We start from the raw sequence: 17,804 nt of genomic DNA, 5'->3' as shown, positions 1-17,804 counted from the left end.
GCCGTTCTCTCTCGAACTCGATGTATAGCGAAGATGTCCGAAGCTGAGCGATGGTAACCGAAGGAGGTTGCACACGCATTCGCACCACAGTAATGGTGTGTGTGCCTAACAAAGTGCTTTCCATTCGCGTCCGACAGATGACGTTAGTGGTTTTATGGAATTTTCGACTTCTAACAAACATCAGCGCCGCCTACCGGCAAGGATTATTTTAGGACAATGCCATGAGCAATCTCCCGTTTCATCTCTGGTAGTTACTGGTTGTTAGTGATACAGTTCATGTTACGTGTACTATATTAATTTAATTAATTAAACTTTGGTAGGACTCGGCCTAAGCTGAGATCCTCGCCCTTAAACTTTAGTTAAAATAGTATAGTTTATGTAACGGAAACAACTGTTTAGCCAGAATTTAACAAGGTAAACCTTCATTAAATAGTTGGTGTAACTGATCCTAAAACTTTTCATTTTATTAAATTTGTCAATGTTTTAAAAAATGCGAAAAATAAAATTGTTATTTAAGGTCATTTCCACCAACTATTTAACGAAGGTTTAATTCGATATATATAAAATCTGGTTAAACAATAGTTCTTTTTATATTAACTATGCTATTTTAACCAAAGTTTAACTTAGGTTGGTGCATTTGGTTCTTTTTTCCAAAAGATATTCTCAAAAAAGGACTCTTTAGCTCCATTAAACAGTAAAACGAGTAAAGTTGACCCTAAGAGTAAAGTTAATATTCTTAGAATTGTGTAAAAGATATTAGGCAATTCAGATTTTCGTAGTTCAATGGATTCTATTAACGAGATTTCTCATACGGAAATTATAGAGGGAAATTCGAAAACGCGTGTCAATGATACGACATTATTTGACGACTAATTTTAAACTTTTTATAATGATTTAACAACGTCGTGAAATGCTCTTTCTGATAAGTCAGACAATTTAGAAAAAAAAACCTAAAACAACTTGAAATATTTTTTTGGTTTTTCAAAAATGTAACTATTTTACTAGAAAGAATTACTCACAACGTCACTAAACGGCATGATCAATTTTAAGTCGGTCATCGAATGGTACCGTATCATTACATGTTTTTCAGATTCCGCTCTATTAAATATATGAGGGATCCCATTAAGCCCCTATCCATCCAAATTTTCTAGCACTACGCTACGCACTAGAGTGGGTAGAGTGTCTAGAGTGTGAGTGTTACTCACTAATCAGCCACGATATTATTTAAGCATGATTCAAGTATTTAAGTATGTTGGAATATCTTTATTGTGTCTTCTGTGTCCCATGTTATTGCTACAGCAATGGCTAGGCAGCTAGATAAGAAGAGATAAGAGTGATACAAGGGTCGAGATTATAGTTACTATTGTGGGTGGTGAATGGTGATTTTTAGGGCTACAATGATATTATAAAGATATGCTATTAGGCATAAAGAGTATCTTCAAAATTGCCAGTAACTTATACTTACAACCGCTTGCAAATAATTAAGAAGTTATTATACAGGGTGTTTCTTGCAAGACGTCCCAAGTGACCCAAGTAGTCTCAACTCGAATAGAAGTCTGAAAGCGCATGGTGGGAGCAAATGAATCTAATTGGTTGGAGAGTGAAAGAGAGACGGAGAGAGATCACAAGTTGGCCAGACCCCGTATTAGCCGTATTCTGTAACTTTAACGAAAGTTTTTGGGTCCGAATCATTAAACAGAGCTAAGCTGGAATTTCAGCTTAGCATTTACTTATTCAGATGAAGACCAAACTAAAGCAAGTATCGAAGGTTAAGAGAAACCTTGATATTAGCGAAGACAGCATTAAGCTTAAGTTCCGTTTAATGGTACGGGCCTTTGTATCGGTGCGGATCGACATCGAAATAGATATACATTTCTGATTACATGTACCGATTTTTGTCGTTAACTTTGACCTAACGATACCGAAATTTGTTGATAATAAGAGTTACAGAATTGCCTTACAGAATATTACAGTGATGACTTTTGTAAACGGGGAAGAGAGGGGGCAGCGATATTCTCTTGGTATATTGTTCACTCACACACAGCGGAAACATGATTCGTGTTTGGTTCGGCTTACTTCACTCTGTATTTTACATGAAAATTAATACTATTGATGTGTTCCAAAATTCACTGCCAATATTGCGGACTCGTTATTCTTCGTCAATAATAGCTGTGTTTTATTTATCTACACTTTTAACACTTTCTACATTTTCCGCATTTCTGTCTTTGTCCATTGTATAAGTTGACACCTTAAAAAGTGCACAAAGTGTAAAAAGTGTAGCAACTTTTTGCTAAATGAAACACAGCTAATGAAGCATTGAAAGAAGACAGAAAGGATATTCGCGCAGTACTGGCAGTGAATTCTGGAACATGGCCTACACTATAGTTGAAACACGAAACAATTTCCCACTGTATATGTATGTATATATGTACCTTAACGAAAATATTTGTTATGCGTCACTCATGCGACGTCATTTATTTTATCGCGCGCTCAGCTGACTAGCAATATGAAATCTCTCTAGCTGGTTTCGTAATTTATAAAATATATATTTAAACGCAATTTTAGCTATGTTAAAATATAATGTTTTTATTATAGATTTTGTATTTTAAGCAAAATTGTGACAAAATAAAATTTCATGCAGTTTATTTTATACGACCTACATTATTCAGACGATCGACAAAAAAACATGACGAGCTTTCTAATAAATGTCCCTTACAGCAATGATAGATAATAATAGATCAATGCCTACTCTGGCTTTAGTAATCCTTGGACTTCTTTTATCGCCTAAACAAGCTTCAAAGTATCATAATCTAAACGCTTTATACGTATTCAAATATGTTTCTCTATTTTTATTTGATCGTATATCATTCTTTTCAGGGAATGTATGCAATGCGTGTTCCATAACTATTATTATATAATAAATCACATTGGTAGTGCTGCTAGAAATTATATGTATAACTAAAACTAAAAAAAAGTATATATTTAATTTTTTATATTATATTTCTAGATTCAACTGTTAAGGGCTATAAGATAGTAGTCTCTACGACTCTCGTCTATGTGAGTCTGGTATGTCTGTAGCGTAGTATGCAACACTATTAGAGTTATATATATATATATATATATATATATATATATTATCGATCACACACACATGTAATAAGATTACAAATCTTAAGTATATCAGGCTGTTGATCCAAGGGATTTAGACTGATCCGCTGATCTAGAATTCAGATTTTAGGCCGTTGAGAGCTTATCGGCTATCGGTTTTCGTTGGCTATATGCAGATAACAATTAAGATATAAGAAAGGAATTATAATGTTCAAAAGTACAATTAGCGTTATTATTATTAACTACAGCCAGTAAGTCAGTTATGAACTTTCTACTTTATGTACAGTCAGCGTAAGGAAATTTGATGGAACACATTTCCTTTTAATTTCCTACTTTTTCTATCGAGTAAATCAGACAAAGTTCTAGGCGGCTCCGGGGTGAAAAGACAGTTTGTGAGTTGATGTAGGTGGTATAGTCGTAGTAGTGTGGGCGGGCACCTTTCTGTGATTTCATTCAATCGAATTCTTGTTGAATACTACTACCAAACTATCAACACCTATACTTCCCTTGCCTTAATCAGGGCTTTAATACTCCTTTACAAACGTACTTAAGTATACAGTAACAGTACGCTGTAATACACGCACACATACTGGTACACACGCAGATGCGGTGAGTAACTAAGTAGTGGTCTCGAGTAGCGGGCGGCAGCGTCGTAGAAACTAGGAAGATATTGGTTGAATAGATGCCAAGGTAGTTTGATATTGTGAGTACTGAGTAGTGTTAAGTAGTGCTTCGATGTATTTGGTTAGAAAGCCTTACGAACTATTGAAAATATTCAGTTGCAGATTCATCAGTAATGAACATCCTCAACAACATTTCTGCGGCTTTTTGGTCGCCGGATATTTGGTTACCTCCTAACATAACGTGGGATGACATTAAGCCAACTTCGGAAAACCAATATGCGAACCATTTACATTTAATATATCCTTTGCCTATGGCATTTGTTCTTCTGGGCATTAGATATGCTCTTGAAAGGTGACAATTATTCTTAATGGCATTTGCCTTAATAACAAGTTATACTAAAATTTGGTCTTTCTCTAATGATAAATAATTAGACTTAGTGGTATTGGTAAAAATAAGATAAGGAAATTCTCTTTAATACACGTTTATTACTTCATTTTTTTTTATGTAATAATAGTATTATTCTCTTTTTATTCTCTTTTGCTATAGGTATTGCTTTGCTCCTTTTGGAAAGTCTGTTGGCATTAAATATACGAGAACAAAACAAGCGCCTTCTAATGAGATCTTAGAAAAGGCATATATGGGTAAAAAAATCAAATATAACCAGGTGCTTTTTTTATTTATTAAAGTTAGTTAGTTATTTTAACTTTTGTAACAACTAATTTGTTTTTATATAATTTTTTGAAGATAATTGGATTGGCTAAGCAATTAGATTGGTCTGAAAGACAAGTAGAAAGATGGCTTAGGTTACGTCGTTCGCAAGATAAACCCTCTACTTTAACAAAGTTTTGTGAAACATGGTGAGTTTATTTTGAAAACAAAACCAATGGTGAAGATAATGTAAATACAATGACTAGAAGGATACTTTACTTTGTTTTAGTTGGAGGTGGACTTATTATACGTATTCATTTATTTTTGGAATTGTAATTTTATGGGACAAATCTTGGCTGTGGGATATCAATAATTGTTATTATAATTATCCATACCACCCAGTTACCAGTGATATTTGGTGGTATTATATGATCTCAATGGCATTCTATTGGTCCTTAAGTTTTTCACAGTTTTTTGATGTAAAGCGAAAAGATTTTTGGCAAATGTTTATACATCATATAGCTACAATTGTACTAATGTGTTTCTCCTGGGTTGGCAATTTAACAAGGATAGGTTCTTTGGTTTTACTAGTCCACGATTGTGCAGATATTTTCTTAGAGGTAATTATGTTTTTTATTTTTCTTCAAATTTTACTGTCAACTAATTGTAAAATAATTTATCCAGGCAGCAAAAATGGCCAAATATGCCAATTACCAAAAACTATGTGATTTTATATTTGTCATTTTTACACTTTTATGGATTGTTACACGCATTGGAATCTATCCATTTTGGATAATTTACAGGTACGTAGAACAGTTTTGTAAAATTTGTCTATCATATGAGCCTAAAATATCTATTATGTTATAGTACATCTATTGAAGCGCCTAAACTGGTACCAATGTTCCCTGCATATTACATATTTAATTCATTGCTAATTCTCCTATTGTTCCTTCATGCAATATGGACATGGCTTATTCTTAAAATAGCGTATAACGCATTTAACGCGGGGCAGGTACGTAACGAAAAAGTACAAGAGTAATAATTGTTATAATATATTGGAGCTAAGTTATTGAATATGAGTACTAATAATTTTAGATGGAAGGTGACATACGCAGCAATAGCAGCGATGATGTTTCAGATGCTTCAATTAATAATGCTCCTCTCAATCATACAGCCAGCCATGCCAACAAGCAAAATTCACGGCAAAAAGTACAGTAATGAGGCGCGTCTTAGATAGAAAATGTGTTATTGAAATTTATCAAGGTGAAACTATTAATGTTCATGATAAAGGCGCTAATTACATAAAAGAAAATTTACTATGGCCTTGAGATTAGTAATATAAAGGAAAATTCTAATTATAATGCAAAAATATTGTCGTATTGCATGTATTCTGTTAAGAGTGCATATTTTCTTTACTGCTAGAGTTAATTCTGAAAGCATCATAATGCTTTTGTGTAACATTAAAAAAAAGCATTTTTCTATTTGCTATACCAAATTTTCAACTAATGGTTAAAGCTAAGTAAGATTAAAAGAACCGACAAAAAGAACAAGTCATTCTTCTCATTAAATTTTATTATTTATATACACTTATATAGATATATTATTATTTAAAGTTAATGTAATTGTTAAAGTAAATGAATCTTGAAAGTTTAGTTAAGATAGGAGTGGACCAAAGTATTTTCAAAATTATTAACTTTTATTCATATGGTTTTTTAAACTATTTTTATTTATTAGTTATTATTACTTTATTGGTATTAATCGTTGCGTTCCGAAGCTACAAATAAGAAATACAAGAGAAAAATATTTCTGTTGATTCGGCTTAGTTTTTTTTTCTTTTTTTTTTTACTATCCTTCCTTAAAAAATATGACTGAATGCTTGTTAGCCATGTTACTTGTGATTGAAGATAAGAAAGCAGCCGCATAGCGTGCAAGAGTACAAAAGATTACTACGCTCGACTAATGTGTGCCGATAATTAAGATTTATCGCATTTCTGTTGTATTTTTTGCGCTACTTTAACCTCTTGTACTGTATTTGATAATATTTTTATAGTACAAAGTCAGATATTAAAGTAATAAGCAGTATTTAACTATTACAGCTATTAATAAAATTTAAGATGTACCATTTGTATGTAGATAATTTTTTTGAAAAATTATACTACGAATATTAAATTCTTAAAGATATAAATCATTATCCACATAAAATTATTTTTGTCATAAAGTTTGACGTATCGTTGTGTGATTTCTATTCAAATAAGGTTATGGCATATATGAATTTCCATAAAATATAAGCATTTTTGTAATATAGACAATATATAGTTATAATTTACAATAAATGTTATAAGTGGTTCAATTGAATAGCTAGTTTCATTGTTTGTCAAGAATAATAAAATAAAAATGTTAAATGAGTTCCTTGAGCCTTGGGACGGCGGGCCTTTTGCAATTTTGCGTCATCTGGTCGTAACTCGTTACTCGTCACACTCGTCACTCGTTCTTACTGGCTTGTGAATATTTCTTGAAATTTCTTCTGATTTTCTATTTAGATTTGATCACGTGACATTTCTTACAGGCCATGCGGTCTTTCATACATGATGGCGACCGGTAAGGGACTGGTAACAATTTTTAGGCCAAAAAGCATTAGTTTTATTACATTTAAATTTAACAAACTACCGTGCAATGTTTTGCAACAGTTTAATTTTGGTCATCGTAGTTTTACTAGAGTAGCATTTGCCACAACTACCTGGAAGGACGGAAAATATGAAAAACGTAATGTATACACTTCTCTATCTGAGTATATAGATATTTAGTGAAGAGTCTTTTCTAGAAACTTAAGTTCTTAATGACAAAGTTACGAAATTCCATGTTTCAATATCAATTGAATTTTTCTACCTTACATAACTGTTATTTGCGTAATATGCCATTATGTCCCAGAAACGAAAATAACCTAAAAAATCATGTCGCGTGTAAACGATTATTAAGCATTAAAAAAGATTTAGGAGCTCATTACTGTCCATCTATCGTTCAAAAGAAGGGTCAATATTTTTATCTTGTTATTTTAGGCTTTACTCAGAAATTATCGCAGCCACGAAGGTTGCTCCATTTAACAAATAGATCCTTAGCTCCTAGACGTAATTATTATGAAATTTTGGGAATTTCAAAAAACTCATCTACCAAAGATATTAAGAAAGCTTACTACGAGTTGGCCAAGAAATACCATCCTGACACAAATAAGGGTGATCCCAATGCTGGCAAAAAATTCCAGGAAGTTTCTGAAGCATATGAAGTACTTAGTGATGAGACCAAAAGGAAAGAGTATGACACTTGGGGAGCCACGTCAGAGCAAATGGGAATGGGTTCAAAGCAAGGAGCCCAAGGATTTAATCAATCCTGGGAATTTAAATCCAATGTCAATCCTGAAGAACTGTTCAGGAAAATATTTGGTGATGCTTTTAAAGGTAGCGATTTTGGAGATTTTGATGACTATGCATCTAGTAAATTTGGTTATGGAGCAGCTCAAGAGGTATTAAAGCATTCATTAGTCTAATATTTAGCTAAATGGTGATAAGAATTTTTATATTATTTTCAAATGATAGGTAATCATGAACTTGACATTTTCTCAAGCAGCAAGAGGAGTAAATAAAGAAATTGAGTTAAATGTAGTAGATGTTTGTCCTATGTGTAATGGGAATCGGTGTGCCCCTGGTTATGCTCCACTTCCATGCACATATTGTAATGGAACTGGAATGGAAACAATGACAACTGGTCCATTTGTAATGCGTTCAACTTGTCGTTATTGTCATGGTAAAAAGGAGTACATCAAATACCCTTGTCCAGAATGCCATACTAAAGGTCAAGTGGTAAGTGAATTTTAATAATCATCTTAATGAATAAAAATGACCAATTTTTTTGAAAAAAAAAAATAATTACTTTAAAACATTTATTAGGTAATGAGGAAAAAGGTAATAGTTCCTGTTCCAGCTGGTGTTGAAGAGGGGCAAACAATTCGGATTAGTGTAGGCAAGAAGGAAGTATTTGTAACATTCCGAGTAGAAAAATCAAAATATTTCCGTCGGGATGGTCCTGATGTGCACACGGATGCTAGCATATCACTGTCGCAAGCAGCTTTAGGAGGTTCAATAAGAATCGAGGGAGTTTATGAGGATCACACTATACAAATTCGACCAGGGACCTCCTCGCATTCGAAAATACGATTAACTGGGAAAGGATTAAAGAGGGTCAATACCTTAGGCCATGGTGATCATTATGTACACATTAAAATAATATCTCCTACCTATCTAACAGAAAAGCAAAAGGCATTACTATTGACATATGCTGAACTTGAAGATAATACAACTGGCAGTATAAATGGCATAACATATAAAAATGATGGTAAGAGAAGATAATAAGACTAACTTTTTTAAATGAGTACAACTAAATTATTCTTTTAAGTTTAATTGTGTTGTACGTTAATTTGAGTAATTTATGAGACAATCGTCCCTTTCTGACGCGTAATAGTTTTCAAGCTTTTGTGTGTTCGAATTTTCTCACGTGTATCTGTGACTCCTTATTAAATAAATTTGATTACATACTTCTTGTTGTTTCATTGAGGTGCGATGATGTAATTGGTTTACATAGCATCTAACAAAAATATTTATATGACAAATATGTATATTTTTGTTTTTCATTTGAAATTGGATTATTTTTAAGGTCCGCGGAAGCAAGAGCGCGAATCAAGTGACGACAATGACGAAGATCAAAAATCTAGGGACGATGGTCTCCTTACTAAAATTAAAAGAGCTATATTTGGGTAAAACTGTAGTAAGTGAAGTAATTGCTAACCTGGGTAAATTAATTATAAGCTAATAAGAAACTAACAGTACAATTGTTTTAATTTCAGGCACAAAACGATGCTATGTTGAGCCTTTCGAATTAATGGAAGCGATACGATTAGCATTAGGTGAAAAACCAGCTACGAAAAAACTAGCTGAAAGTGAAAATCATCCGGGTGATAGACCTCAAGGCGGCGTAGAAACATGTAACAATGAAAATAGATCGAAAACGACACAAACCAAACAAGATGCAAAAGCTGAAAAAAAACGTCAGAAAATGTCATGAAAATAAATCGTAATAGATACCAATAGATGTATATTTATGCTAGGTACCATTACTAGTTTTATGAATTTTAATAAATCGGAAGTTGTTATAAAAAAAATCTTCTTTTTCATCAGACAATAGATTCAATGCAGCGATATATTTGATAAAATTAATAAATGGCTAATATAGAAAAGCACTCTTTTACATTTTGATCGCTGATTATTGATGAACAAATTTTAATTTATACTTTATACGATTACTACATTATCGTAACTGGACAAAATATTCTAGAATTCGTTTAATTTTAGCAGTTTGTAGCTATAAAGTGTAAAGATTAAGCATAACTATAAATAGTAATTATTATTTGTAAAGTTAAAAGTGTTAAAGCTTTCTTATTTTGGTTACCTGATCCTATTATCGTTTCAGTAGTGCATGGTACAAAATAAACGCCAAAACTACTTAGAGGATAGACTATCTTTATTGCTTTAAACATTCAATGTTCAAAGATCATTGACTAATGTCTAACTCTAATTTAGGCTTTTCGTTATTTCGGTTTACATACATTAATTCTTTCGATAAATATACATTCAAATATTTTTAACTAAATTTTATGTAAAAATAAAGCATACAAAGATAACTTTAATATAAAATTCTATTTACAATTGTTTAAATAAACGTTTCCGTTGTAAGGTATTTTTTAAATCTATAAGGTTATAGAAATAAAATAAGTATCTTATGAGTCTGTAATTTATGTAGTTCTTTTGTCAAGAGATTTAACACAAGAAAAGCTGAACAAGTTTATATATAAACGTATCGATGCTTGCCAATAATTTTTAATTGGTTTGACAGTGTGTGGATATGAATTAATGAAATGCTTATTACAATGTATATAGTGAAAACTTGTTATTATCTATCATATTGAGTAGCATCAAAAAGAGAAGTTTTGCATTATAAGCTAGCTTTATGAGAGTAGAATGTTAACAAATCAAATAGCTTTTGTTTCGTCTTTTTATATGCTATAGTATATTGTTGTAACTTTTTTTATGCAAAATGTTTCAAGTGGGCAAATAAAAATCTTACTACAATTGCTTTGAACGATTTTGTTTTATTTTTGCAGTGGAGATCAAGCCTCGATTAGCAGGCCGTATTTGAGACCGATGTTGGTAAAGCTTTGCGTAGCTGAGACACGTAGGACAGCAACTACTATTGCGGCTAAAGTAACTGCTCCTTCGAGATAAAGACCGTACAATATTCTTACGTAGCCTCTAGTGGTCGATAATCCACCGGCTGCTGTGAAATCCAAGGGAAAAAGTACACTAGCCGACAGTGGTCTGGATCTGGCTATACCAAAGCCCAAAATTCCTATGGTGTAATAGATAACTGAAAAAATAAAAAAAGTATTAATCAATGAATATAAAATTGATAATTTTTACATGATTCGTAGAAGATCACACGGACCTATACTAACGAAGGGAACGGCTTTCACCCATCTTGGTATCGGCAAGGGGTAATTCGGCTCGGAGATGCCCTTCTTCCTACAGCTCCTGACAATGGCGAACTTTTGCAGTTTCACCGCCAGCAATATACCCAAATTCATGATCAGCAGGAAGTGGGCTGGTATTCCAATAGCAGCGAAAACTACCGCCACTGTACGACCAGCATTTGTGCGTGGAACTGGTGCTCCGAAACCTGAATAATCGGAATTTTTAAATCATTATTCGAGACGATTGGAAAACAGGTAAATATCCTAATGAAAGTGCTTGGAGTACCGAGCGTTGTTAAAATTGAGATCGCGAAAAGAACACTTCCGGGGAATGTCCAAAGCTGTCCATCGTTTCCGCCCTCGCCGTAACCGGAACTGACCGCTACCAACAACAGCTTCTCGTGTTTAGCGACGTATTGACGGACTTTGTTGCTCCACAGAGGTTCCACGTCCTGATCTTGTTCGGTGCGGAGTTGACGAAGTTCCATGGCTAAACCTACTGCGAGGTCACGCTGCATGTCCTTCAACTCGACGACCTGTTCACGTTCCCGTGGACCCTCCGTAGCGCAAAAGGCAGCTGCACCTGCCATCGCCCAGATGCTCAACAGCCACGCCAATCCTACGATTCATCGAGCATTCACCGATCAAAATCTCATAGCCAAAGTGCTCCAGCTATTTTTAAGAATCCTTCGACTATCTTTCACGGTTTATAAATTTGAATAAGTAATTAGACCCACCAAACTGGCAGAGAGCCAATCTACCGAGAAGCCTCAGGTGCCTCCAGCATCCGGAGCATCTCTTTTGATCCACGGAATTGGCGTTTTCTTCGTCGACGATGTCCTTCAGCGAAGGCAGCACCCTTAATCGAAACAATTGACCAACGATTGTCTGCGTGCCCGAGGTCTTCGACTGCGGCTTCTTTTCTGCCAACGAATTAATGCCATTCCTGAACGACGGAGATATTTCTTCAGAAATCGTAGTTGGCGTATCTGCAAATATTCGATGATATCAATTTAAAATTAGATCCTAGGGAAATCGATACCGTCCCTTTATTGGGACAATCAATAATAGCGATTGAAACAACAAAAAGAGAAAGCTTCTCATTTCTAATATCGACTGGTGCTGGAACATGATCGATGGCACGATAAGATGACTATTGCGATAAGCTTGCAAGCTTTAAGGCGGATGTTTCGAATGTTTAAAAATGCAAAGACTTAGTTCCTCTTCCTTATGGACACGTATACCACCAGTAAATCCGATTCAACTTGCCGAGGGGAAAAGTTCAACGTTTCAAGTTCGTATCGAGTCGTGAAGTTTCCTCAACGAATAAAACTGTCATGTGCAAAATCGATTCTACTTCTACATAGTAAAGCGTTTTATGTCCATCGAATATTTACAAGCAAAGCAACAAAAATGGCTGTGAACTTTCACGTTTTACCTGTCAATCTGCAGAACAACAAGAAAATTTCTTCCTCAGATTTTTATCACAGAAACCGTAACTGTTACAAATATACACACAGAAAGTAATAACTTATAGAGAAAGATGAGTAATATGTAACACACCTAATGATCGAAAGCCTTAAAAATTCATCAGAGAGAAAATCACACAACTGTAAAATGTAACCAGTCTATTACTTAATGAACGGGCAACATGTTTTCCCTTATCGATGTACCGTGACCTGCATATACATTCTAGTACACAAAATCATTATATTATTTACACGTTTCTGGCACACCGAATAATATTCACGCGGAGCTAGAGCGACTGTCATTTATCGAGAAACAAATGGCAAGTGTATCGATCACATGAAATACCACCAAAGTGTGTACTACATTACCACTAAATATACACTATAAACATTATGAAATTAGAAACTTTGAAAAGCAAGTTATCACGCGAGGGTCGAAGGACGGAGAGAAGAGTGTAGGAAAGCGAGGAAAGTTTGGAGAACGAGTGGCGAACGCTTTTGGAGAACCGAGTGGTACAAGAATATTTTTGCAGGAGCGATAAGCATCAGGGTGGAATAATAATGTTCAAGGGAAACTGGTCGGTGACAAATCGTACGACGTTAAGAGCCGTCGGTATTGATAGTTGTGTAGCGTTATCGCGAGAGCGTGTAATAAAATAGAAAAAAAAATTATCGTACCCACCAATAGCACAGACGACATCGTTGTCGTCCTCGTCATCTTCGTCATCTTCGTTGGTCCTGCGCTCGGTCATACTGAGTCTAAGCTCGGTGACGCGTGTTTTGAGAGCTGGTTTTCCGAACCTGGGGTGAACGATGTTCCTTCGTTGCCGCTTCTTGATGTAGCCGGTCGTCGGCTTGGGAGTTTCGAAGGCATGTCGCTTACGCGAGCCGTTGCGTCTCGACGACTTGGCGTCCCGAGCGTCACTGGCGAGATGCTCGAGAGTCGACGACGCTCTCGCTGGCGTCGGTGTCGGCGTCGGCGTCAGCGTCGGCGTCAGCGTCCCCGGAACACCCTCGAGCGCCGGTGGCGTCGGGAACACCGGCACTTCCATCTATCAAGGTCACCCCTTCACCTTCGCCAACGATCACAACATCTCACCCACTTCATATATACACCACCCCACCAATCATCCATTTATCAACCCTTCAACGCGTCTACGACTCTTCAATTACAACCGGCGTCGATCCAAACCCCTGCTAGGTCCCTGCACATTACTTCTCTCGGTTCTTTCGATCCTGTCACGATAGATTTTTCAAACGTTTACACTTCTCTGAATTATAAAATTTTCATGCGATCGATACTCTATAGGAACTTCGAAATTTAAACAATCTCGACAAGCTTGTTATAGAGATTGTTTAAAATTTCATGCCAGCAGACAGCTAGCAAAACTTTGCCAAGACAATTTTCGAAGGTCTCCTATATTAAAAACAAGACGATTTTCCCACTGGATCAATGAAGGTCTCTCGTCTACCATTAATCGACCTCGAATTTTCACCACGCGTTATGCTCGAGCGCGGTTTAAATTGCAATCGCGCTTCGCTCCATCGCGCAACGCCACTTTTCCTCGCACAGAGATTTGCTTTTTCACTGTTTTTGCGAGGAAAAGCTTCTGCATGGTCGATTATCTGGTCACTCGCTCCCTCGTATTTTCACATTCGCGCGGTGTTTCTTAAATGCAGAAGAATCTTCAGGGGTTTTCTCAAGTTTGTGATTTAAGGAAAAGTGCCAGGCGAGATTTTGCAATAGACTGGCCGAGGTGTCGCGAGCTTCTTCATGTATTGGCAAGACGCTATTACAAGTTTCATGTATCTATGTTTATCATCGCCTCGGAGACAGTCCGAAGGAACACATGTCGAGCAGGTGGCCAGAGTCATTAACGCCCCTCTCTAATAAGCCTCGATAATTCCTCTACGATTCTAATAGGACGTTCTTGAAAATTAAATTCCTCGTGATCTTTAGCGTTTAGTCTTTCTTATTGTGACAAGAAAACATTTTTTCGATAGAAGAACACCTTCGTTGCTGACTAGAGAGAAGAGTGGCAAAAACTGGAAGCGAGTGGTTCTGGATGACAAACGACTGAAGAATTACGCTGGTTATTGTTATACTGTATGTGTATAGTATACATACATACTTACACACAAAGAAAGATTAATAATTGCTATAAAGTTCTATCAGTCTCCATTCTAATAGGATATTCTTGAGAATTAAATTCCTCGTGACTTTTAGCGTTTTATCTTTGTTGTTAGAAGAAGAATACCTTTGTTGCTAGCTGGAGGGAAGAGTGGCGAAAATTCAAAGCGAATGATCTGGATGACAAACGACTGAAAAATGACGCTGTTTATTGCTATACTGTGTGTATATAGTATACATATACATACACAAACAGAGTTAAATAATTGTTATAAAATTCCATTTGTCTCCATTCTAACAGGATATTCTTGAAAATTAAATTCTTCGTGATTTTCAACGTTTTATCTTTGTTGTTAAGAGAAGAAAATATTTTTTTGGTGGAAGAATACCTCCGTTGCTATATAGCTAGAGAGAAGAGTGGCAAAAATTGGAAGCGAGTGGTTCTGGATGACAAACGACTGAAAAATGACACTGGTTTACCATTATTTTATATCTGTGTAGTATATACATTCACATACATATACACATAGAGGGTTTATTCATAGGTTCGTATCGGACACTATTCTCGTAGCTTCCTATTTCCGAGTGAGTTATTTTCGAGGTTCGTGACGCTACGTGCATATCTATTATTGTTTAATTAGCTGAGGGGCCAATTGCCGGAGTTCGCGCGGGAAACCGAGGAAAGATTCGCGAATTCGACGCTCCTTCTTATAGCGTGAAAACAGTCGCTTAGACTAACTTTATACTTTATCGTTATCTAACGCGTGCCAAGCCTTAACGTAACCGACCTTCGCTTAGTCCCTAGACGGAATGGCATCTTTTCCGCCATTATTTAACCTCAAGATTATCGATCATTGGAAACTTCATTTAACTCTGCAGAAATCCTGCCCCACGTGACTCGCTTTGTTTAATCCTGCTGGATTTCCATAGTTAATATTGGGATTATTGAATATTATGGTCGAGAGAATCGTGACTTTGCACCTCGAACATCTCCACGATGTAAAATGGCTAATAGGACTCAACGTCTTTCAAACTTATCCTTCAGGCGTCGTCCTAGAAACTAGCACGAAAGCGTCAAAACGGGCAAAAACCTCGTGGCCCAGTTTCAATTTGATCCGATCCATCCGACTGCTGGCGTTATTCGCCATTCACTCTCATTAGACATGGAGGGAGCCAGCGCTCTTAAGATTCTCAAAATTTCCTCAGCATTAGATTCCCCGAGAAATCTTGCGGAAAATCATGCGTCACGATTTCGTGGAAGACGCTTAGCTGACCAACTTAAAATTATACGCTACATCAAGAAAGAATTTGACACTAACAAAATTTGTGGAAAATTATATGCGTCACGATTAAGCAGAAGTCGTTTCACTGTCGAAAATAAAATTACACTTGTACAAATTCCGTTGCATGGGATATCAAAAAATTGTCTTATTCTCAATCAGAAGAAAATATGGAAACTGAGAAAATTTTTTTGACAATTCTTGTGGAAAATATACCTCACGATTTAGCACAATAAGTTATTTAACCGTGGGAAATAAAATTACACTTCCACGGAGTTGGTAACAATATTACAAAATTGTCCTTGAATTCGATCGGAAGAGAATCTGAATATTGAAAAATTTCATTGAGTAATTTTACGGAATATTATAGGTCACATAGTATTTAGTTGTATACAAATTAAAATTAGATTCGACCCAGAAGGAATCTGAAAAATGATGAATTTTATATAGAGAGGTCTTGCTAAAAACTGTGCGTCATTTCTTATTAGAAGTCATTTAACTGTAAAATAAAATTGCTTCTCCATAAAATCGATAGCAATACCGCAAAATTATCCTAAATTCAATCAGATGAGAATGTGAAAACTGAAAAATTTTAGTGAGAAATTTTACGGGATATCATGCACGACTAGTCGAAATTAAAATTACATTCGATCGAGATAGAATGTGAAACCTGCGAAATTTCACGCAAATGTTTCAGAATTCTCTGTTTCCGGCTTGCAAATGTTCCGGTGGTTGCTTAAAAATAGTCGTTGGTAATACGAGATTAACGAGTCGAATTACAGTCATAAATATTCACGCTGTAAGTGTACCAATGTTTTATTATGTATACTCTCGTGTAGATCGCTGATATGACTCTCGTTACCTCAGAGCGTTAATGACTCTTTAAACGTATATTATTCACCGCTACGAATCACCAGATCCGTGTACGATCTTGAAAAAACATGAAGAATGAATCACTCCACCTGGACGCTTCGACTGAAACATTGGAATCCGAGGCCCGAGGGCCTCATAACCTCACAAAAACTAAGAAACCCGCACCGAATGGGAAACTCGATTTTCCTGACGAAATTTCACTGACGATTTTCAAGAATTTTATTAAACATTTTGCCAAGAGGACTTTTTTCTAAGTGAATGAATATTTATTAAAATATTACCTTCCATAAACAAAAGAAAACTGCGTGATTTATTTACGGTCGTTCTTGACCTTTTCGTTATTGGACGATAGAAATGTTTATTCTTCCGGTTATAATCGCATTTGTTACTGCACAAAGCACACTGATAAATGGGCCTCGACGTTGCTATTCGACGGCAAATTTGACTCAACCTTTGGCTGATGCACTTTAGGAATCGATGTCGCGGACGCACCTCTTGTTTTATTAATAAATTTTTCCTGTCTGCCCTCCCGCACACGTGACGATCAAACGCCGCACTGTACTGACACTACACGTGGCTTTTCCTTCCATTGAATCCTTCCCCGTTTGTTTTTCCAGTTCCCCGATCAGCAGCGCCAGTTTTACAACCAGGAAATACCACGTTAAATCACACAAACATTCAAAACTAGCAATCTCAAACACTGTTTGCCTGTCTCAGGATTAAGCACGAGCGCCGTAATCGTTACAGAACTAATTGAACGATTTAATAATATTAATCAACGTGAAGTCCTAAGGATCAATGATTTTATTTTAAACAACAGCTGCGAAGGATAAATATAGTCTCCTGAAAAATGATCTATGAATTAATTAGGTTATTACAGTGCATTTTTCAAGATCGCGATCATTGATGGAAGCCGGAAGTAAGATTGACCGGAAGTTGAGGACGCGCGAGCGTAGCTGGATGCACCGCACGATTGGCCTGCACTGATGCTCCCGTTCACCATCGGCTCTGAGAATTGAATGTTAATGCATTTGGCGCGTAGAGCGTTGTAGAGGGCTGTGATGCTTTTCTCCTCTCTCTCTCTCTCTCTCTCCTTC

General features: G+C 35.8%; 3 protein-coding genes across 7 annotated transcripts; 2 read left to right on the top strand and 1 right to left on the bottom strand.

Annotated features, from left to right (window-relative positions):
• Positions 1-3,332: 3,332 nt before the first annotated feature.
• schlank (ceramide synthase schlank) lies at positions 3,333-5,861 on the top strand. The gene is made up of 8 exons (XM_066737821.1): positions 3,333-3,811; positions 3,888-4,083; positions 4,279-4,396; positions 4,477-4,589; positions 4,670-5,000; positions 5,065-5,183; positions 5,248-5,392; positions 5,476-5,861. Exons 2-8 carry the CDS (start codon positions 3,905-3,907, stop codon positions 5,596-5,598), a joined length of 1,128 nt encoding a protein of 375 aa, XP_066593918.1. The 5' UTR covers positions 3,333-3,811; positions 3,888-3,904; the 3' UTR covers positions 5,599-5,861.
• A 151-nt stretch (positions 5,862-6,012) lies between these two features.
• LOC136779893 (protein tumorous imaginal discs, mitochondrial-like) lies at positions 6,013-9,790 on the top strand. Of its 3 annotated transcripts, none has more exons than XM_066737816.1 (6): positions 6,013-7,143; positions 7,437-7,897; positions 7,971-8,234; positions 8,322-8,766; positions 9,085-9,195; positions 9,275-9,416. In XM_066737816.1, exons 1-5 carry the CDS (start codon positions 6,966-6,968, stop codon positions 9,186-9,188), a joined length of 1,452 nt encoding a protein of 483 aa, XP_066593913.1. In that variant the 5' UTR covers positions 6,013-6,965; the 3' UTR covers positions 9,189-9,195; positions 9,275-9,416. The 3 variants fall into 3 exon arrangements, with proteins under 3 accessions (XP_066593913.1, XP_066593914.1, XP_066593912.1); XM_066737817.1 differs by having other exon boundaries at positions 9,085-9,192; positions 9,275-9,400; XM_066737815.1 differs by lacking the exon at positions 9,085-9,195 and having other exon boundaries at positions 9,275-9,790.
• Positions 9,791-9,927: 137 nt separating this feature from the next.
• LOC136779894 (potassium channel subfamily K member 10-like) lies at positions 9,928-17,696 on the bottom strand. Of its 3 annotated transcripts, XM_066737819.1 has the most exons (6): positions 16,989-17,696; positions 13,106-13,659; positions 11,692-11,943; positions 11,241-11,573; positions 10,930-11,160; positions 9,928-10,851 (listed from the first exon to the last, which is right to left on the bottom strand). In XM_066737819.1, exons 2-6 carry the CDS (start codon positions 13,473-13,475, stop codon positions 10,595-10,597), a joined length of 1,443 nt encoding a protein of 480 aa, XP_066593916.1. In that variant the 5' UTR covers positions 13,476-13,659; positions 16,989-17,696; the 3' UTR covers positions 9,928-10,594. The 3 variants fall into 3 exon arrangements, with proteins under 3 accessions (XP_066593916.1, XP_066593915.1, XP_066593917.1); XM_066737818.1 differs by having other exon boundaries at positions 13,106-17,696; XM_066737820.1 differs by lacking the exon at positions 16,989-17,696 and having other exon boundaries at positions 13,102-13,296.
• Between the last annotated feature and the right edge of the window lie 108 nt (positions 17,697-17,804).

This window comes from Prorops nasuta, unplaced genomic scaffold (assembly GCF_024137725.1).
Source record: "Prorops nasuta isolate Cenicafe-Biocafe unplaced genomic scaffold, Cenicafe_Pnas_1.2 PNAS00018, whole genome shotgun sequence".
NCBI classification, from domain to species: domain Eukaryota; kingdom Metazoa; phylum Arthropoda; class Insecta; order Hymenoptera; family Bethylidae; genus Prorops; species Prorops nasuta.
The sequence above is the reverse complement of the archived record's forward strand: the minus strand, read 5'-3'. Positions and strand labels throughout refer to the sequence as shown.

What these genes read in the sequence shown, in the direction of transcription:
- schlank (XM_066737821.1), top strand. Translation starts at nt 3,905, where the DNA reads ATGAACATCCTCAACAACATTTCTGCGGCTTTTTGGTCGCCGGATATT. An exon ending in GTGCAGATATTTTCTTAGAG is followed by an intron (nt 5,001 to 5,064) that starts GTAATTATGTTT and finishes TAATTTATCCAG; the next exon opens with GCAGCAAAAATGGCCAAATA. An exon ending in CCATTTTGGATAATTTACAG is followed by an intron (nt 5,184 to 5,247) that starts GTACGTAGAACA and finishes ATTATGTTATAG; the next exon opens with TACATCTATTGAAGCGCCTA.
- LOC136779893 (XM_066737815.1), top strand. Translation starts at nt 6,966, where the DNA reads ATGATGGCGACCGGTAAGGGACTGGTAACAATTTTTAGGCCAAAAAGC. An exon ending in GCCATACTAAAGGTCAAGTG is followed by an intron (nt 8,235 to 8,321) that starts GTAAGTGAATTT and finishes AACATTTATTAG; the next exon opens with GTAATGAGGAAAAAGGTAAT. An exon ending in CATAACATATAAAAATGATG is followed by an intron (nt 8,767 to 9,274) that starts GTAAGAGAAGAT and finishes TTTTAATTTCAG; the next exon opens with GCACAAAACGATGCTATGTT.
- LOC136779894 (XM_066737818.1), bottom strand. Translation starts at nt 13,475, where the DNA reads ATGGAAGTGCCGGTGTTCCCGACGCCACCGGCGCTCGAGGGTGTTCCG. An exon ending in CGATGTCGTCTGTGCTATTG is followed by an intron (nt 11,944 to 13,105) that starts GTGGGTACGATA and finishes GAATATTTGCAG; the next exon opens with ATACGCCAACTACGATTTCT. An exon ending in CTCAATTTTAACAACGCTCG is followed by an intron (nt 11,161 to 11,240) that starts GTACTCCAAGCA and finishes CCGATTATTCAG; the next exon opens with GTTTCGGAGCACCAGTTCCA.